This window comes from Pygocentrus nattereri, chromosome 25 (genome assembly GCF_015220715.1).
Source record: "Pygocentrus nattereri isolate fPygNat1 chromosome 25, fPygNat1.pri, whole genome shotgun sequence".
NCBI lineage: Eukaryota > Metazoa > Chordata > Actinopteri > Characiformes > Serrasalmidae > Pygocentrus > Pygocentrus nattereri.
Window position 1 is genome coordinate 13,941,082 of NC_051235.1, and position 22,913 is coordinate 13,963,994.

The following is a 22,913-nucleotide window of genomic DNA, read 5'->3' on the forward strand; positions in this document are numbered from 1 at the left end:
AGACTACTAAAGATGTGTATACTCAACAACAATCTCTCTCTCACACACACACACACACACACACACACTTACTTACACTATCGCTCTGTTATTTGGTGTTATTTTAGTAGAACTTCAAGGTGGAACGCCCTGGTGTGTGCGTGTGCTTTATAGTGCAGCCCTTATGTTTAGCTTTGAGATCAGGCGTGCAGTGCATGCTGGGAGATGGATTGATCCAGAATCAGGAGAGAGGAAGAGAGAGTTACCATCGAGGGCTCTTTTTTACCGGTGTAGACAGACACCACCTGGGCTCTAAAGAGAGGCCACAGTCTTCACAACATCACTGTGTGACGCTGAGTCCAGCAGAAGTTCAGAAGCAACACTCGTTACTTATTTCTTGCTGGGAAAAAGTAAAGACACTACTCATTACTTCTGTGTTACTCTCTAAATCTATAAGCATCTAAACCAACTATACAGGAAAACTGATTAAATGCTGATTAAAATTATGAAAAGTGAGAAACGAGTCACTAGAAACAGTCCAACAACAGCTGCTAATAAGATCTTTAGCAGTGAAAAGTTTCCTATTAGCATGATTAGATGTTTAGAAAGATTTGTTTGTTTTGACATGTGCTGCACTGCTAATTTTCATAAGTAATGCTGTACCAGTAAATTATGTACCAGACAAGGATAATGTATATTGTATATATTTATGATTGAAATCCATTGTGCGTTATAATATAGTTCTGTTAGAGATGCATGAGTAAAGCAAGGAATGTAATTCTTATGAAGTCAGTATCTGTAATGTGATTAAATAATTTCTGCATGTGTTAGATATTTTGAGCTGCTAGTGAGCAGTAAGGTTTGAAAGGGGAGGAGTGAGAACCCCCTGTAGTGAAAACAATTCACACCTCTCCACAAAGCCATGCTGAGACAAAACAGACAGTATAACTGCAGCACAATATTTTCTCTTATAAATAAATAATAGCTTTTAAATACATTTTATCTATGTTGACTTGCTTGTTTTATACAGAATATGTGTACATAGTATACATAGATATGTACATACATGTGCAAAAAAACAACATATGTATGTATATATATATATATATATATATACATATATATATATATATATGTGTGTGTGTGTGTGTGTGTGTGTGTGTGTGTGTGTGTGTGTGTTGTTTTTTGCACATGTATACTATCTACACATATTCCGTAAGTGTTATTGAAAAATAAATGCACAGTTCAACTGAAGGACTAAAATTGACATTACTGTAATATATACACACACATACACGTCAGTGAACCTCATCCTCACAGTAAGCTTTTACCTTTGGTCCCTGACCTCAGTTAGAAGGGTAGGCCTTCAAGATGTGTGCCCAAGGTCAAAGATGACTTTGCTTTTATTCTCTATCTGATACACACACACACACACACACACACACACATTCCCAGACACACTGACCTTCAGAGACATACATCCATATCTCCTCCCAGTTCCTACAGGAAATCTGTTATTCAACAAGACAAAAACAACAATGGTATGGTCAGTGTAGTATCATTTTCACTCAGGACAGTGTGTTCTGACCTCTCTGATCTAACTCCCAACAATCACCTTGGATATTTTAGTGTTGAGTAGTGTAGTGTAGAGTAGTGCTTCTCTACTCTGGCAGTGACCCCCAGACTTGGACAGGTCATAGGGGGAAAAATCTAGCCTCATGGCAAATAAACTGTGGAACTCCCCACCACAATTCCAGTCAAAGCCAAAATTAAAATCTTCCTCTTTTTCCCTCTGTTTCCAATGTCTCCTGTTATTTACTTACTTACTTATTTAATTGCTCTTGCTTGAGGCATGAGAAAAATATGAATTCTAACTTGTTATTGTTATATTTTGTTGACAACAACATCAATAACAACAACCACAACAACAACAATAATAATAATAGTAATAATAATAGTAATAATTAGGCAAGTGACACTCAGCTCACGAGACGAGACACGATATTGGTTTCACGAGAACGAGACGAGATTTTACGAAAACTAAAGGAGTCGCCGAAATCCTTGATTTTCTACCACAGAAAATGGCCTCATATCTGCTGCGATGAAAACACCAATGTCTCTAGTGATTGCTGTGGCTCTGACGCTTGACTGTGTGTAAGTTGAGGTCCGAATGTGTTTGTCAACGTTGTCTGGCTTGTTTTCTTCACAGGTGGAGTTGTTGATTTGAGTACTGTGCTGTGGTGGTGCTGTAAATGTCTCTGCATCGTGCTCGTATTAGCCGCGGTGTACGGCATTGTTTTCATACAATGTTTGCATGTGGTCCGTGTCTTATCAGTCACTCTCTCTTTATCATTTCCGCCGGGTACCCAAAATGCTGCCAAACAAACGATTTGAAAGTGGCGGGGGCATCTTCAATAGTAATACCTGTATTTTCCGACGTCATTCTGCTGCTTGCTGGATCACAAATCCCGCGAGACAGTTTTTTAACGCGACGAGAAATATCGCTCAGATACATCTCGCGAGATCTCGTGACACGAGATCTCGTCACACCCCTAGTAATAATAATAATATTGTTATTCTATTCCACACAACTTTCTTCTTGAATGTACAACAATATGCATAAAACATATTTATCAGATGTTCCTATGATATTATAATATACAGTATGCTGTAATAATATTGTATACAAAATCCTTCTTCTCCTTCTTAATATTATTATTATTATTATTATTATTATTTGGACATAATGCATATGCATAGTTATATGCAAATGTTTGGGAACCCCAGCCCAAATGACATGTTTTGTTGATCTTCTACAGAGAACATTCGTTTTAATGCACAATTACTGTGTATTTGCTAAATTTAATGTCTTTGGTGAAAAATTATTCATAAAATGTGGCCTACACAAAAGTTATGGCACAATATATATTTAATGCCTTATTTTCTATCAATATGTTAAACTTGCAGAATAAATGTCATACTGAAGTGTGTTCTCTGTAGAGAATGTGTTTACTTACTTTCACTTGGAAAATCAACAAAACATGACCTGGGGATGTTTAAACTTTTATATACAACTGTAGTCTGAATCTGAACAATAACTTTCTCTTTATCCAGGACTTACATCAGCATGCATAAAGCATATTTATCAGATGTATCTACAGTAGAGTTAATGGTAACATTAATTTGCTGCTATTGAAATGTGTGCAGGGGCTGAAATATCGAGTAGGCCTCATGAATAAGTGCAGCGGGCAGTCCAAAGCAAACGAGCTTGCACGTATGATCCATAATTGATCAAGATGACAAACGGTGCATGTCTGTCCGCTTTTGGCTAGTGCTGTCTGACAAATGAGCAGACACAACCTTTAAAGCTGACCTACACAGTGGCAAAATGGGTGGTGGGGGGAGGGTAATCTATGAAACCGGAGTGGCCGTCTTTTCATCGATGTGGGACGTTAAACATCAGCTGGACCTGTGAGCAATTATCATGATTGGACTCAGTGTGTGTGGCTCTGTTTAAAGCCTGTTCTCTTTTAGCATTTATGCATACAGTGTGTATGTGTGTGTGTGGCTGTTTGTGGGCAAGTCTTCATTAGTATGTTTGCTTTTATAGACAGGCCAGGCTAGTCGATGCTAGCCACTTCATTTATGAGCTAAGAGAGACAGATGGGGGAGTATTGACTAAGCAGAGCCTTTTAAACAGGAATCAATGCACTGGGCAGAACACACTGACATACATATTAACTTACTGATAGAGGTATATGAAATCACTGATCTCTCTGTTTGTGTGCTTTGAAAGGGAAATAGAGGGGATATGGAGAAGGTAGCATGGTGTCACCCCTGACGACTGCTGTCAGTGCATTCACAAGCAGAGGCATTTGCTGATCGACTCTATTGATGAGTGGCTGGATCATGTTAACACCCGAATAGCGGTACATGTGTATGGAATAGCAGCACGCAGTAAAGGTGGATGTAAAAGACAGAAGAGGGATCAGGGGGTGAAGGAGGACACCACAACATCAGGGCTTATGAGAAAGAAAGACATCAGCCTTTGTGTTTCTCTCTACTCTTTTCTCTTTCTCTTTCTCTTTATCTGAGTTGACCACATTTTATTAATAAATGACTTAGAACCTCTGTTATATAAATTATATGTACTTTCATTAATACATTTAGATGATGTTATTTTGTTTTTGATTTTATTTTGTTCAAGCTTTTACATAAAAAGCCTTTTTTTTTATTGACATTTTAGTAACCCCTCAAAAAACGAAAGAACCCGCTTCCAATGTAATTAAAGTTTGCTCCAAGAACATTGCATCCAAGAGCCATTTAGGAGCCTTTATTTTTTAAAGAGTAGCACTTAAAAGTTCAAAGGCTATGCTTAACTTACAAGACTCTTTACTCAATTCCAATTTTTTTGTGAGACAAATTGTTTTTGCAGCTATCAAACTCCTGTCCTGGTAACCTCACACTATGTACATTTCTGTGCTTTGTCTTGTCAAGCATACCTGATTCAGCTCAGTGTCTAATTAACCGACTCCTCTTTAGCTGGGTAGAGTGAGGAAAACACAAAAATGTGCAGAGCATGGAACCTGGTCTACAGCGTTAGAAGGCATGAAGATGCACTTCCTACTTGTAAACAAAGGATGCGTTAACCACACATGTTCCAACATTCAAGGCATACCGGTTAGACGTACATTCCCCAAGCTGTCAATGACTGTTACAAATACAACATTCAAATACAACAATCAACATTCATGCCTGGTTACTTTTATATACTTTAAAATAACAATCTGAACCAATAGAGGAAGTGAATGTACAACAGAGCTCCCAATAGAAGACAAACCTGAAACAGTAGGCATGGAAACGGAACAGTGACGATCTGGAATGAAAAGTATTAGTTCAATGAAATTCACACAATTTGTTGTTACTATACATGCAGTCCCTAAGCGTAGACATGTTTAGTGACCAAAGAAGACCAAAGCTTTAGTTTTAGTTTTGCAAGGAATCTGCCAAACTAATGTACGTAGCTAGCAATAGTAATGGAAGGTAAGTATAAATCATCCTGCCTCACGCTGTGTCGACTTGTTTACTAATCTTAAATAGACTTGCTTATGTGGTTTCTGAGACTGTATAACATAGAGTTATGAATAAAATGAAAAAAGAGTATGTAACATAGCTAAAAACAGTAGTAGCGGATATGTTGAAGCCTGAATTTTCTCCATTTTTCATCAATAACAATGGTATATTTCATGCTATGTTGCAACGTGGCCTATCAGCAGTGGATCCTTAACACGAAGCTTGAGTTCTTAAGACTAAATAAAGAACAAGAAGCATGAAGTGTGGAGCGAGAAAGAGAGAGTGAGGAGTGGTTTACACAGCAGGGTCCGCCGGTGAAGGAGGTCGTCTCCTTTCTCCAAGGACTTCCTTAAATCAAGCTGCCCTCTCCTTCCCTGCCCTCTCTCCTTTCTCTCTCCGAGCAAACAACCTACTCCACTCTCGTTATTAACTAAATATGAGCACTCTGACCGGAGGACAAAAATTCAATATTTTTTCCCCCACCAAATATTTAAACCAAGCAAATAAACAGACAAATAAATAGATCTCCCAGGCCACCGGGGGAGCGGGGGGCAGGAGGCGGGAGGCGAGTGTGTAATTTGACGGACGAATTATTTGGAAGGCTGGAGGAGCCCACAGCTATTCACAGCCTCATTTCAGCACCTGTCAATCAAAGAGCAAAAGGGGAGAGCTGAGCACTGTGTGTGTGCGTGGAAGGAGTCCTCAGACGTAGATACCCTTCAAGGTTGGAGTAGATAAGGTGAATACCCTCTCATGGTGATTACATCTCTCTCGCTCACTCTCCCCCCCTCCCCTTCTGCATGCCGCCTATCAAAACATCTTAATGCTCCTCTAATAGACGGCTTTCTTCCAGCTTGTGTCCAGGAAAGGCATTAAACATGATAAGCGCAGATAGGGGGGTGGGGGTATGGATGGTGGAGAAAGAAAGACAGCCGTGAGCTTCGTCCTGGAAAAAGGAGCTCACGATAGATTCAACACACATAGGCCAGTGATATTAACCAGACCCCTCATCCATATTCGATGAGATGCAGATGGCTTTATTAAGGCCAGCCAGACCGAAGGCCTCAACAGATAAAAGCTCAGTGAGACGCTTTTGGATTCCACAAGTGCATAGCAATGCTATATGCTAGCCAGCGATTTACCTGACCTTACTCTTACAGAAGCAAATAGCAACAAGCTGACGTATAAGAACATCTGTAGAATTAGCCATGCTTTTGTGTGCAGTGTACTCTTCTGGGGTTTGGGTTTGAGGGTTTTTTTTTCAGGGACCACTAGCAGCCAGATTGTGCTGGAACAGGACAGGAAGTGGGTCATCACATCAGAGAGGGGGCAGAGAGAGTGAGAGAGAGTGTCTCGGAAGGGACACAGAGAGAGGTGACCACTGCCAGTGGAAGGACTTCAGAAAACATGTAGACACACAGAGCAGAGGGCCAAAAACATCAAGAACCGAGTCACAGGAGGTTTTTCAAGGGATTGTCACAAGAATACAGACAAACAAGGTCACACCATCGCAGTCAGTAATGTCAGTGCAAATAACAGGAAGCATATCAATCTCTCATATATTCACATACACACAGTCTGAAAATTGCGTGATCATAAGCTCTGAGGACAAAACTAACCAACCTCAGAGACACCATTCACTTCTTGCATGTATATTCCTGGTCCGCTTGCTCCTCCGTGGTCTCCCGAGGCCAGATTAGATCTCATAACCAGAATGTCTGGGAACAACTATGAGAAAGTTTAGGCTAAATGTGGTTGGGAACTCACATTTATTAGGGTGGGAACAAACTGATGTAGGGATGTGGGAAGTAGAAGGGCTGAGGGTGCTGCAGCACTCCCGTATTTCAGGATAACATAATTCCAACTGCTAACACAATCACAGAAAAATAACAAAAGAGCAGAACCTTTAAATATTTTAAATATTTTGAACTGCTAGTTTTGCTTGTAGCATGTAGTGTGCGGCTTCACTATAACACAAAGTGTTTAAATCAATAATCTGACTGGATGGTCCTCAGCTCATTTGCATAGAGACAGTAGTGCAGGGTCAAATGTCCATATCTGTGTTATGTTCTGTCTCACACTATCCAACCAATTGAAATGAAAACAAATAAATAAACAGACAAAACACACAGTATTTAGCAAGGTGTACATCACCTACACACTGCTAAAAATTAAACAACACACTTTCCGTATCTGAAGGTGAACATTCTGAACCAATCCAATGTTTTGTGAAGGTAGAGCTTAAAGTAGCAGGTGATTTTGCTCTCAACTATGTCAAACAAACAACAAGCCTGTCATCAGCCCAAGAATGTAGCATTAGTTAGCATAGCTGAAAAGTCCCCAAGCATGCATATGTGTGTCACAAGTGCAGAGTAGACATTACAAGCAGTAAAAAATGAACAATACCTTGTGCAGGGAATAAAAGATCTATAAAACCAGGATAAATGTCGAAGACTTGACAGGGCTACTGACAAATCTTGACTTACCTGTGGCTGTATGTGGCTTCTCCAATAAAAATAAAAAAACAAGCACACATAGGTCTGTACTACACAAGTATTTATATGTCCAGATTCTTTTTTATTGATTATTGTTATTAGTTGAAATCCAGATATCTAGGGGTGCTGCAGTCCCCTCAGCATCCCTATTTCCCACTTCCCTGGCAAAATTTTAATTCTTGGCTGAACCATCACTTTAAGTGTAATAAAAAGGCAGGAGTAGGTCTCTGTGCTGTGAGTAGTTAGTCTCAGCATTTTCAAGGCAGTCATGACACACTTGGGTAGCCGTTTAACCCTGGAGGACACTGTGGAGTGTTGCCATGGCAGCACTGAACCACCATGTTAACCAGGAGGCTCATGGGTCTGACAGGTCCACTCACTGGCAGTTAACAGAATGAACTGCTTTATGGGTTTATCATGAGCACACACACACACACACACACACACACACACACACACAGGGGACTTGCTGTCACATGGCATAACCAACTCATCAGTCTGTATAGAGACCTGGAGACAGGGCAGGTAAGAAAGAAAAAAAGAAAGAACACACACCCACACACAGTCAGCCTGCAGGACAACATACAGTGCCTTCCAGAATCACTGGCACACTTAGTAAATATAATGAGAAAAAAAGTATTTGATGTTGATCTGCTTCAACTATGACAAATCATATCTAAAATACAAAAGGAAAAAACTATACCTCCGGGTGGATAAAGCTGGCAGCATTGGATTGATACAACAGAATTTTGTACTAACTCTAAAAGCTGTTTAACCAACATGATCTTCCTGGGTTGATAAATAAATGATTGTGTGGTTAGTTTTTGTCCTAAAATTTGCACATGCAGCAGCCACATATTTCATTGCAGGGTTTCATGAAGAAGCATTCTCTTCTTATATTCTGACTGCGCATTCAAAAATGAGAACTGACCCAAATGTGAACCCACAGAGCTTCTGGTTCTAGGTCTAGTTTGTTTTCCACCTGCTCAAAAAACAGCTGGAAGCATTATAATAACCAAGATCATTGATTTAATTGCTTTTTTTTGGTCATTTAACAACACTCTAATGCATCGAATTTGACTAATTAGCTCCTTTGCTTGCTAGTTAGCTTAACTTACCGGCTAATATGAAAACATTGTGAAAATAAGAGCAAAAACACTCATCTTATGGTTGATAGCACTAGCATTGTAAATAACGTATGTCACCTTATGGCAAATTCCATACAATGTAATAATTCTAACAACAGCAATCAACCCATCAATTCGCTGGGATTAGTAATTTATTACTATTACTATTTATCGTAGATGCTTTAGAGGGCCACACACATACCAAACACCCTTTCGTCAGTCTTTACAGTTAATGAGAAAAGTTGTTAGCCTTCAGTCAGCCTTTAATCAGGAAATGGCTATATTAGTAGCTTCACACTTGAAAATACCCACTTTGTTTATTGAAGTTTGAGCTGTAATGAAGCTACTTGGAGGATGACACTAGAGACTTTTGCCCCCACACATAGTAAGTAGCATGATTCAAGATTTAAAACTTCTCCAAGGGCCACCGGTTGGACAATGGCAGAAATTGATTGTATCCTGGTGTCACCACGTCTCCAAAACTACAAATAGATGTCATGCCTATGTGGTAAGCATGCCAAAAGAAAGCTTCTAATGCTACCACAATATGTACCACAAACAAACACCTAGAGCTCATGAAGCTCAAGCACAAAAGAAATGAAACCTTACTATGAAGTATGGTGGCTTTGGGAGTCTTGCATGGCAGCAAGGGATCTATATACCAGGAGGTTATATATTAAAATCTGGCTAGCACTGTCAGGAGAATAAGACTGGGTTGTGGGATTATCTCCAAGCAGGAGAAGGGTCCAAAAAATTATAAGGAAATCAAGCTTTCGTAGATGTCAACATTGTCCACTGAAACGCCAATGAAAATCTGTGAGATGATGTATATATAAAAAAGTCTTTAAGTGAACAAATGAAGGTCTTTGAAGAATCTGGAGAGATTCTGTAGGGAGTAAAGGTCTCAGATCCCTTTACATGCTCTTCCAGCTCATCCAGAATTAAAAGAAGAGATTTGGGGCTGTTGACAAATGTAGAGTGCACAAAGTAATAAACGCATGGGTTCCAATAATTATGACACGTTTTTGACATGTTTCTTTTTTATGGATGTTTTTTCCCTGAAGAATTTTACTTCACGTAAAGGTCAGACTTCTCTCATATGTTCAGTGTAGGATCAAGCCAATAAATAACAAAGACACTTTTTTTCACAGACATTTCATCATCGCCATGGGTGCCAATAATTGTGGGCACATCTTGGATGCACAACATCTTAGTATCTTAGATGTCGTATATTTTTAGTATAAACACAGAAGGTGGCCCTTTTTTCTCAATTCAAATGGAAAAACCTGTTGTGGACTTGTCACGCATGTCATGCACCCTGTGGGGAAGAGAAAAAGTTTCAGTTCCAGTTCCAGAGTCCCAGCTTAAAAAGGTAAAAAGTAATATTAGACAAAGAGAACATTAATCAAACACAAAACTTAAAATCAATCAAATCAAATTATTTATATAAAGAGCAAACATTTCTAGCATGTTTCATGACCTTGTGCAGCAAGAACTGCAACAAACGTTTCCTGTAATTTGACATCAGCCTTTCAGATTGTTGTGGAGATATTTGAGCCTACTCTTCTTTGCAGAACTGTTTTAATTCAGATATATTGGTAGCTTTTCAAGCACAAACTGTTCGTTTAAGGCCCTGCCACAAGTCAGAATTTGGACAAGGCCACTCCAAACATTCGTTTTGTTCTGTTTTTCAGCCATTCAGATGCAGAATTGCTTTTCTGTTGAGATCAGTGGGCCTAATTTGTACCTGTTTTTTTTCCCCAATTTGTTCTTGAGAAAAGTCCTAAGAAAAGGTCTACGTCTGATTCGTGACATGTTCTTAAACCACAGAATTGTTCACACCCTTGTGCTCTTGAGTGTGCATAGATTCTATTCTTACCTAAAAAATCCCAATTAAAACACTGCCAGAATCTTCATAAAAACTGCATAAGCGGGCAAATGAGGCCCATTGTCTTTCAGCATAACCTCATTATGTTTTAGGTTTTAAGTTTTAGACACTCTCCTTAAGAATTCAGACATGGAACAGAATTCATGGTGAAACGCAGAACTTGCATTAGGACAAATATAAAAGAACCTGTGTGGTCCAGAAAATACACTTCAGGCTGGTCTGTCTATAGAACATCACCTCCTTCATAATAGTCAAGTTGCTTTTTTTCAATTAACAGATCATGGCTCTTACAGTGGTTTGATGATGCCCTAGAAATTTAGAAATGGCTTTGTAACCCTTGCAAAATGGCTTTGTTATGATAAAAACTTTGTGGCAACTATATCACTCTGTAAACTTCGATATGACTTCAGTTCGCGCTCAACAGCAATGGCTGCTTTCAATCCTGGTTGTGGTCAAATTTGGATCCCGGTGATGCCAGAGCCAGCCGTGGGGGGGGTCTAAGAGAGCATAATGGGCCTCACTGTCTCTGTGTCGGTAGGATAGGCCTCAATTCCTTATCACTCAGTGAAATGCTAGCCAACACGCTGATGTAAGAGGACCGTCAGTTAGCAGTCTCTTCCAAGTACACTGAACTGTCCATTGACTGCATGTTAGCAGCAATGGTGGGCTTCACATGTCTTGGAGGAAGAGGAAGGGCAATTGGACATGACTAATTTCAGGGCAAAACTGGGCAAAAATCTAAAATGAATGAATAACATTGGTTAATTTTTTGCTTGAGCCTCATGAGTGATTCACATGTTGCATAACTTTGCTCCATAAATGTATTAAATAATACATTCAAAATGTGTTTTGTCCATGAGAGTTCATGAATGGCTATCTGGTTAAACACAGTGAGGAAAAACAACAGAAGAATTACCATGTAGACATGCCTTTTTGTGCGACAGCACTGGTGCACTGGCAGTCACAGTGCACACAGTGTACTCGAAAACCTTTTATTATTTAAAAACAGCTGATGGAAATTATGTCTCATGTCCCATGTCTCAGCCATGCAATCAGAATCAGGCACTCCTGTTTCAGAGTAGCAAAGTGCAACATATATATATATATATATATATATATATATATATATATATACTGCTCAAAAAAATAAAGGGAACACTTAAACAACACAATATAACTCCAAGTAAATCAAACTTCTGTGAAATCAAACTGTCCACTTAGGAAGCAACACTGACTGACAATCAATTTCACAGCTGTTGTGCAAATGGAACAGACAACAGGTGGAAATTATTGGCAATTAGCAAGACACTCAATAAAGGAGTGGTTCTGCAGGTGGGACCACAGACCACTTCTCAGTACCTTTCTGCTTTCTGGCTGATGTTTTGGTCACTTTTGAATGTTGGTGGTGCTTTCACACTCGTGGTTGCATGAGACGGACTCTACAACCCACACAAGTGGCTCAGGTAGTGCAGCTCATACAGGATGGCACATCAATGTGAGCTGTGGCAAGAAGGTTTGCTGTGTCTGTCAGCGTAGTGTCCAGAGGCTGGAGGCGCTACCAGGAGACAGGCCAGTACACCAGGAGACGTGGAGGAGGCTGTAGGAGGGCAACAACCCAGCAGCAGGACCGCTACCTCCACCTTTGTGCAAGGAGGAACAGGAGGAGCACAGAAAGAGCCCTGCAAAATGACCTCCAGCAGGCCACAAATGTGCATGTGTCTGCACAAACGGTTAGAAACCGACTCCATGAGGATGGTAAGAGGGTCCGATGTCCACAGATGTTGGTTGTGCTCACAGCCCAACACCGTGCAGGACGCTTGGCATTTGCCAGAGAACAACAGGACTGGCAAATTCGCCACTTGCGCCCTGTGCTCCTCACAGATGAAAGCAGGTTCACACTGAACACATGTGACAGAGTCTGGAGACGCCATGGAGAGCGATCTGCTGCCTGCAACATCCTTCAGCATGACCGGTTTGGCAGTGGGTCAGTAATGGTGTGGGGTGGCATTTCTTTGGAGGGCTGCACAGCCCTCCATATGCTCGCCAGAGGTAGCCTGACTGCCATTAGGTACCGAGATGAGATCCTCAGACCCCTTGTGAGACCATATGCTGGTGCGGTTGGCCCTGGGTTCCTCCTAATGCCGGACAATGCTAGACCTCATGTGGCTGCAGTGTGTCAGCAGTTCCTGCAAGATGAAGGCATTGAAGCTATGGACTGGCCCGCCCGTTCCCCAGACCTGAATCCGATTAAGCACATCTGGGAGATCATGTCTCGCTCCATCCACCAACGCCACGTTGCACCACAGACTGTCCAGGAGTTGGTGGATGCTTTAGTCCAGGTCTGGGAGGAGATCCCTCAGGAGACCATCCACCACCTCATCAGGAGCATGCCCAGGCATTGTAGGGAGGTCATACAGGCACGTGGAGGCCACACACAATACTGAGCCTCATTTTGACTTGTTTTAAGGACATTACATCAAAGTTGGATCAGCCTGTCGTGTGTTTTTCCACTTTAATTTTGTGTGTGACTCCAAATCCAGGCCTCCATTGGTTAATAAATTTGATTTTAATTGATGATTTTTGTATTATTTTGTTGTCAGCACATTCAACTTTGTACAGAACAAACTATTCAATGAGAATATTTCATTCATTCAGATCTAGGATGTGTTTTGAGTGTTCCCTTTATATACATATGCATATTGATTTCAGCATTTGAATACTGGCATCTTGAATTAACTGAGTACTCAAGTACCCATAAACGTTCCTAACATGATCAGCGTCTAGAATTCTATTTAAAAACAAAAAGTCAAAATATGTTGTGCAAATGGATTCATGTATGCCTCTGGCATTCACATGAAAAAAAAAAAACATGACCAGTCAAAGATAAAACAGCATCTTCTTTTATTTTCTATCATAGCTAGTGCTTTGCACACACAATGCTTTCAGAAACGCAATAGGCTTTGAGCGCTAAAGAAAGAATCTGGAACAACGCAGAGAGCGAGAAATAAAATAAACACTGTTAAAAATAAAATTACATACAAACAGTAGAGCATTTACGCAGCAAGGTAACACAATATTTGGCAACCATCAACGTCTCTAAAACTTTAAAAGTATAAAACACATTTTTAGCATCTGAATCGAATATCATAATACAGGTCTTCTACTGTAACACTGACAACATAGAAAAAAGATAAACAAAAAGTAGAAGGCTGCTTGGCTTCAACAATCATCCTTTTTTTCTCCTTCCATTCTTCATTCGTTTCGATGTTCTAGTGCTTTTCTCTTGTGCTTCAATCCTCTACAGGATGTTCAGTACTCTCCATCCTTCATTCGTTTATCTGTGGTTTAGTGCATTTCATCCCTCATTATTTCAGTTGTTTATAGATGATTGTGTGTTCCTTCCATAGCCGGCAGCAGGGCAGAGATAGTGGGGGGCTATTGTATACTGAGGCGTTAGGAGGCAATCAGCTGTTATGCAAAGCAGGAAGTGAAAGGTTCAGTCCGAGCTGCCTATTAACACTACTCAGCTTAGGAGGACACACACATGCATGGTCCCACATTTGCACACACACGCACAAACACATACAGAGTCCCACATTAGCACATCTCTCTCTCTCTCTCTCTCTCTCTCTCTCTCTCTCACACACACATAAACATACACACACATACACATACAGTCCTATATTTGCACACACCAGGGACATAGCTACAGGAGGGTGGGAGCTGGATGAGCCTAGGCCTCGTCACATATAAGCCACATATTTCTAACAGCTCGAAAGAAAAAAGAGCCCTCCAATGTCAATAGAAATGACAAAAACTATAATTTGTCTTGCACTTCTCTAATACACAATGGATTCAAAGCTGCAGAGGTGTTTTTGTAGTCTATGTTCAATGTTAATCAAATAAAAATGACCACCAAAACTCTTCATTCAACGCTGAAAATCTTCGGCATTTGGGACAATGTTTACATGGCTGCATGTCGCTATTGGTTGTGTAATGTTCCAACAACGGTGTGAAGTAAGGCATGGAATTAGACTTTTTTCCAATGCCAACACCTAGCTGGTGAACTAGGCAAGCAGTACAAGGTGACCATGGTAAAGAAAACAAAGTTAAGTACTGTAAAAAAGAATGATGCAAAAACTGGTCTTCAACCATTTGCTCTAAACATTTTTCACAGTGCAGTAAAACATAGGGCGGGGCTTAGCCAATTAGCCTCTACCTACCGTGCTATTCTCTCAGCTGTCTTACTGGGCCACACATGATCTCATAATGAGAAAACACATCTGGGACAAACAAGGGCACATCTCCACTAAAAGCCAACCCACATTTCTCTAATCTGTGCACTCTTAACGTCTGAAGTAATGAATAGCACACAAAAAACCAGCTAAATAATGAAACATCATTGTTAACTAAGGAAGTCTTTTCTCTTGCAAGATGGAATAATTAGTTTTACCATATGTAATGTGTTCTTTGTACATGTAACACTCATTGACCTGCTTTTTTTTCATGGGATGTCTTTCTAGCCATGCTAACCCGCATTACATCCATCGGCTAATGACAAGCTTGCTGTCCCTTGGACAATGTTGATGAGTTCTCTTTATGAGATCACGACTGGCCCTGCAAGACTACTCTGTTAGTTGTTGTAGTAGCAGTTAAATGCGAGGTCAGCAATCAGGTGTTGTGTTTTAAAACTCATTTTTTCTCTGTGGTGATGGCAGCAACAATGCAGTGGGGCAGGTGCCCAATGGTCATTGTCACCCTCACTACAGTGATGTCTATGGAACTTAATGCTACCTAGCAAGCCCCCTCAACCTGCATTAAACCCACCACCTAATTTCACACCACAATTCCTACAAACACACACACACACACAATTCCTTTTGTATCCAGACGTATACTCACTCATGGTCCCATATTTGCGCACACACACAGACAGACACTCAAAAATTAATCAGTAAGCTACATTCACATGGTTTGGAATGCAGGATCTTGTGACTGAATACAATGGGAGAATCACTAAACTAAGCACGTCTTTTACTTCTAACAGGAAAGTTTGTGTGGATGTAGCTTTACAGCAAGAAAAAGATTCAAAGCATCTCACACATAAACACATGCACTGCAAAAAAATGGCATCTTAAATTTAGTCAATATCTTTAATATTTCATACAATTTTAAAGAACACTGTAAGGTGGTATGCACCATAAAGTCATAAGTCATCTTTACATGATCACTTTCCAACCTCTTTTTAATCCTTTAAATCAAACAGACTGTTTTTGTTACTGTGCCTGAGCTAAGACAGGGCTAATCTACTTTAAGATGAATAGGATATATTTATATATCCTAGTCATCTTACATATTTATGTTCGGTTTTCTGTGGCATCATAAAAACAGTGAATTTGAAATAGACTGTGCAGTCCATGGAGTGGGAAGTTCACAGGATGGTTTGAAAAAGTCATAATGAGTCAAAAATTTGTTTTTCCATGTTTCATTAGTGAAAGTGTCTTATTTCATTAGCAGATAATAATTCTTGTTTTCAAGAAAAAAATACAGATAAGAATATATGAGGATATCACAAAACAAACAAAATTGTCTGCCATTACATGGAGTAAGAGACTTTCACCAGATAAAATTACTTAAAACAAGTAAAAAATCAGAATATTATAATACTATCTCATAATATTCTGGTACTATTCTAATATTCATACAACAATCTCATAGAGAGATATTGACTACATTTAAGACCTTTTCACTTGCCAAGTTGCATTGAACAACTTCAGGCAAGGCCAATGAAAAAACATAAAACTGTAGGTCTCCTGTACACACACACACACACACACACACACACACACACACACACACACACACAATGAGATGAACTGTGACACTAAAATTCATACATACTAAATACATACACACAATGACTTTTAGGCACATACAAAGTATAACATCCTCAACAAGCTCACTTGTCTTCCACACACACACACACACACACACACGCACACACACACGATGACTTTTAGGCACATACAAAGTATAACATCCTCAACAAGCTCACTTGTCATCCACACACAAACACAAACACACACACACACACACACACACACACACACACACACACACACACACACACACACACACACACAAAACATTAGGGCTGACTTCCAGACACAAGCAAACATACAACACAATACTGACAGACAATACTGACACGCAGGACTAAAGACTACAGCACACTAATGATACCACATGGCTCGCCCCATGACCTCATATCCGGGTTGCTAGGATTCTATCCTACACTTTCTCGCAAAGGTACAACAAACAACTAGCAAAAGAAGAGCATTTTAAAGCGCATTGTGTATATCATATATGTGATGCATGTTAGGCAAGGCTTCTCATGGAAAAAGAGGCTACATGGAACGTTAGAAACAAACAAAAAAAGACACAGAGCTAGATGCCTAGTTATTGGATGCTACTGCTGAAATGTTTATATGCGTTTCCATTACAACACTAAAGAAGGGCATTGAAAGGACTGACGAAAAGGACTGAGAAAAATAAAAGTCTCGTCCAGGTTTCACCTTTGGTGAGCATCTGCACATTTTCATTCGTCCATCCATCCATGCGGTGGCGGAGTCTGGTGTTGAGTGGGTGAGTGTGTGTGTGTGACTGAGTGAGAGTGTGTGTGTGTGTGTGTGTGTGTGTGTGTGTGTGTGTGTGTGTGTGTGTGTGTGTGTGTGTGTGTGTGTGTGTGTGTGTGTGTGTGTGTGAGAAAGTGTTCATCCTCAGGTGAGGGAGAAATAGACCAGGTAAGCGCTGCTCTCATGTCACCGGCAACCTGTTTCCTTCATGGGGTACCACAGGCTTTTTTCTGTCTCTCTTCTCCCATGCTCTGACAAAATCCTTACATCCTAAGAAACAATAAAACATACTCAGTCACATTCGGCATACTGACCTCTCATTGCTACTGTCGTTCTATATCCACATCATTCTACATTTTTCATTAAAACACAAAAAAGTTTACTTAAATGCAGAAAAATTTGTTTTTTTTAATGACTTCTTAAAGTTACACCCTGTTTTTCAGACTTTAGGACACATTTGCTTTCAAAACCATGTGGGCATGAGGGACGGGGATGCAGTCTCAGTTCCTGCTTTAACATGTTGGGATGTAAATAAGGCTAAAATAAGCCTCTGCCTATGGATTTTGGTTTTCATTAGTGACATGAATACAGGGGACAGCATTTTTTGAACAAAGTTTTTATTTAAAAATTAAACTCATGATAAATCTGACTCTGAAGTTCATGAGAAATCAAAAAGATCTTTAAAGAAAAAACTATGAAAAAATGATTTTATATATATTCAGCTTATTACTATCTCAATGTCTTGCGTTTAAATAGATCATAAAACTACCTTGTAAATATCTAAGGTATGAATATTTGATTCTCTCTTTAAATAGCTATTTTTAAATACTTTTAAATAGTCATATTAAACTAAGATCTTGGTGCTCTACAATAGAGCTACTTCCACAATTAATCCCTAAAATGCCAAGAACTTTCTACACTTTTTCTACACTTTCTACTTAATATAATAAAAATATGTTTTAAAACATACAATTTCCTCCTCAGTCCGTAAAGTCCATATATAAAAACTAAGCTGCAAAAACAGCCCATTTTAAATGAGCTGTTTCTGTGATGTCATGAGAACTAATTTACATAAACGCAGTTATTCAGCAGTTGAACTGATGCTTAAGTTATAAGGAGTGTTTCAGCTCTTTGGGGATTAGGGTGTGTGTGTGTGTGTGTGTGTGTGTGTGTGTGTGTGAGTGGATGCCTGACAATCCAAGTAACAGTAACATAAGTGGACATTTCTCTAAACAGCTGTACAAGCCATTGGTCTTATTCTTTAGTTCAATAAGTCTTAAATTCTACCGTGGTAAAAGTCAAGCTCACCTCCAGAGGAGTGACTCCACACGGCTAATGATGTCAGAGAGGTCAAAGGGCAAGGGCATGTCCGGGTCGTCATTGCTCCAGTATGGTCTGTCCACAGGTGCTTCTTCAGGGGGCAAAGTCTGTGCCAGGCTCGACTGGCATCTGTAATGGCACAGAAACACAAATAACACTCAAGTTATGAGAAGAATCAGGATTTTGTTTAAAGAAAGCTTAAAGGGGAATTTCTTTAAAATTTCTACTTAATTCAGTAGCTGAGATGTGAACAAATTCATTAAGAGCAGTTAAATGTGAAATGGTGCACTGAGGAGAAACATATTTCTTCCCAATGTTGTTGATAGGAACCAGGGGTAGCAATGTTCTACGACTAAATATAGACATTTTATTTATTTTACAAAACAACAACTAAACATGTGTTTTTGCATTAATACAGTGTAAAAATGATAAAATGGTAAAATAGTGGTATTTTACAAAAATATATTTTTACTTTTTTGGGGCTGCTATTTTGCTTTAGAATGCACTACACATTTATTATAAATACATTTAAAATGTAATAACGTTCTGTGAGGGATCCTTCAGAGGCATTAAACACTTTGGGTGCCTGGTTCCTATCACCACCACTGTGACCAATTCTACTTTGGCAAGTTTCTTTAGAATGGACCATTTCACCTCAAACCACTCTGAGTGACTTTGTTTATATGTTAATCATTTAAATATACAAAGAAGAAAAACCAATGTAATTCTCTTTTAATTGATTAACTCACAAACATTCCTGTACAAATGATAATAATACTGTATATGTGTGTATTTGTAAACCTATAGCATGTATAGTATATCTTAAAGCAAAAAAGTAAAGAAGAATAAAAGAGGTCAGACACTGATGTTGGACAAGAAGCCCTGGCTCACAACTGATGTCCCAGTTTATCACAAAGGTGTTCAGTGGGGTTGAGGTTTACGGACCTGTGCAGACCACAGAGATCCTAGATACCAGACTTGTCAAACCATGTCTGTATGAACTTTATTATAACAGGAAAAGCCATTCCCCACACCTTTGACACTAATTCTTTGTATGCTGTAACATTAACATTACCTTTTACTGAAACTACGGGGCTGAACCCAAACATTAAAAACAGCCCCATTATCCCTCCACCACCAAACTTTACAGTTGGCACTATGCATTCCTGGAGGTAGTGTTTTCCTGGCATCTGCCATCAGACTTCCAGATAGTGAAACATGATTCATCACTCCTGGGATCATGTTTCTTCTGCTCCAGAGTCCAGTGATGGCTACTTTACACCACTCCAGTTGATGCTTGGCATTGCACATTTTGATCTTAAGCTTGTGTGCAGCTGCTCAGCCATGTTAACCCGTTTTGTGAAGCTCTGACAAGTAGTTCTTTTGCTCATTTTGCTTCCAGAGGCAGTTTGGTGTGGTGACGCACAGTTATTTTAGTGATGTTCCTTCCAGAGGCAGTTTGGTGTGGTGACTGATGCAATAAAGGATAGGCTCTACATGCTTTAGCACTCGGTGGCCCCGCTCTGTGAGTTTGCATGGTCTACTGCTTTGTGGTTAAGCTGTTGTTGTCCTAGACACTTCTATTTTATGATTATAGCACAGAGTTGACCGGGGCAGATCGAACAAGGCAGACATTTCACAAAATGACTTGTGGTAACGTAACTATGACAGTCACTAAGCTACTACATATTCTGCTGCCAGTGTTTTGCAAGGTTAGGTGCTTGATTTTATCCACCTGTTTGGAGGGGTGTCCACAAACTTTACCACATAGGGTGAGAGTGTGGGTGTGTGTGTTTTGTGTGTGTATATATGTGTATAAATATTTTTTTCTATCTCCTTGGGCACATTTAGGATTCACTTCTAGGATTCTGTAGCTACAGTGTTGGTTAGATTTAGCTATAGGCATTGGTAAGGGTTATGATTAAAGATTTAGTTAATACAGAAGGTGTAATGCAATACTAGGTGTGCGCTTGTGTAAATAGTTTATTTTGAACTAAACACACAACAAAAGTGTGTGTGTGTATGACTGGGAAGTGGTCCACAAACACATTTCCTGTCTTCTTTATAACACCACTAAAAACCTCAAGCAGCAGAATTAAAGGTGTGAGTGAGTACGTGTGACAGAGTGTGAAAGTCTTGATGCTGCCTTGAAGCAATGCCTCAGGAATGTGCTTGGTGCAATCCTACAAGAGCGCATGTTGTAAATCATCTGTTGAACACACCTGCACTTGTACTGACCAAACACCTGGTCAGGTACGCACAGGCCTCAGTTAGCTTCAGTACTCGCATGTGCTTTGATCACATTACCTTACACTTCAGCATTACGCTGATTTATGAGGATACTGTTCACACTGCAACCACCTGAATTCGCCTTAAATGACTTTGCATAAATATTGCAGAGAATGTGAAGGTGTGTGTGTGTGTGCATGTGTGTGACTACTTGCTGTCAACATAAATCAGTGTGCTGTGCTAAATGGCTATGACCTTTGACCTGAAAGTAAAGAGCAGTTCTCTGGTGTGTTGATTACCATCTACATTACAAAGTATTAAAGGAGAAGCTGGCTTTTGTCTTGTGTGTGCACAAACACACAAGTTTGTATTGCTGCTTTTGTGGGGCCCTCATATTGACCTCTTTATGCTTGTAGATAAATGCTGCTGTGCTACGGATAATAGATCCTCAATAGAGGGGAACTCTATTGATTTCTCAAAATTTCTTCATAATTTAGTGGTTGAAATAATTTATAGGAGTTTGATGTGAAATGTTGCAATGCTGAGAAACTTAACAAGCCAGAACCAGTCTTCTGAGTTTTAATATGTAAGTCTATCAAGCCTTATAATGCCTTGTTGATAATGCCTTTTGTTGATTTTCTGGGTGAAAATCGGTCACCACATTCTCTCCGACCAACAAACTTTATTATGAAATTTTTATGTAAGTTTCACCCACGCCATATGTGCCATAACTTTGCCCCTGTATGTTTTTTTAACATAATAATAAACAGTAATTGTGCATATAATTTAACAAAGTGTGTTCTTTGTAGAGGATGTGCTGTCACATAGAAAATCAGCAAAACGTAAATTGATCAGGTGTTCAAATTTGTATTGGGGGGAAAAAACACCTTTTAGGCCATGTGTGTGTGTGTGTGTGTGTGTGTGTGTGTGTGTGTGTGTGTGTGTGTGTGTGTGTGTGTGTGTGTGTGTCTGTGTAAAAAGCATTACTCTTCCTGGAGACCAACCAAATGTTCTCATAATGTCAACCATTCTGGGAACATTTGGTCCCCACAAAGAATTTAATACATGACCACACAGATACACTCCTGAAGACCATGAAAGGCCCCAGAAGAGAAGCGTGTTCTGAATGGCTGCGGGTCCTTTAATGGTCAAGGGACGGCCCCACGCCACCACTGTTTGCGGTTATATATTTTGTAAGAACCACTTAATGGAGGAGTGGCTGTCCACTTAAGTGCTGCATCTCTGCCTGCGTGGGTCTCCATAGCTACAGCATTACAAACTGCAGACAACATTAACATACAGCAGATCCATATATCTTCCGTGCTTCGCATCAGGGTTTGATACCAGCATCTGTTTACATGGGCTAAGTACCATAATGCTGCGCATCAGTTCATAAATAATATGATTAGGTGACCTTGGGGCTGGGGACCAGTGTGTGTGTTTAAATGAGCTCATCATTTATTTACACTGAGAATTAAAGGCAGCAGCATAGCAAAGCAGGACAGTGTTACACTAACCTTTAGTCGAATCACACATACACACACATACATGATTTGTGTGAAGATACTACCAGAATGTACAAACACATGCATTTACATTAGGGGGGTAAATATTTGACCTCACAATGATTCAATCCAGTTATAATCCTTTCTAAACGATGCAATGCATGTTTTCACCATGGTTCAAAATGATTATTTCAGGCCACAATAGGCCATAAATGTGAGAACACAGTGAAAATATATATAATTAGTCTTTACAATAAGACTACTTTCTGCTTATTTACCTATAAGATTTCTAAAAATATGTTAGTGCTAAGCGCTGGTGCACATGACCGTTTTTGGCTGTTCTAGATTAAATGCAGATAATTAAAGCTTGTAAAAGACACTTGTTTTATTTTAAACTTGCAACACATATTAACACATATTGTACCTTATATGTTGCAGTTCTACAGTGAATCTGTATATAAAGAACCAAGGCATAGAGCTGTTTTCCTAACAACTAACTGAAATCTGGTCAGACTACAGATTGATGACATTTTTTCTCATGAAATTGGTCCCACCCACTGGAATGTGCAAGGACTTCAGTCTATCTCCTGAAGTCCTAACTAATGGGAGAGTCTATGGAGATACCACAGAAAATATTCTATTGGGTGTTCCAATATTTTAAC

General features: G+C 39.6%; 1 protein-coding gene across 1 annotated transcript in view; it reads right to left on the reverse strand.

Moving 5' to 3' along the window:
• Positions 1 to 13,446: 13,446 nt before the first annotated feature.
• fto (FTO alpha-ketoglutarate dependent dioxygenase) overlaps positions 13,447 to 22,913 on the reverse strand; it is a 227,631-nt gene continuing 218,164 nt past the window's right edge. Inside the window, exons 9-10 of the mRNA XM_017693109.2 lie at positions 18,506 to 18,646; positions 13,447 to 17,467 (exon numbers count right to left, since the gene is read on the reverse strand). Coding sequence (XP_017548598.1) covers positions 17,461 to 17,467; positions 18,506 to 18,646 — 148 coding nt within the window. The 3' untranslated portion in view covers positions 13,447 to 17,460. The remainder of the gene's footprint in view (positions 17,468 to 18,505; positions 18,647 to 22,913) is intronic.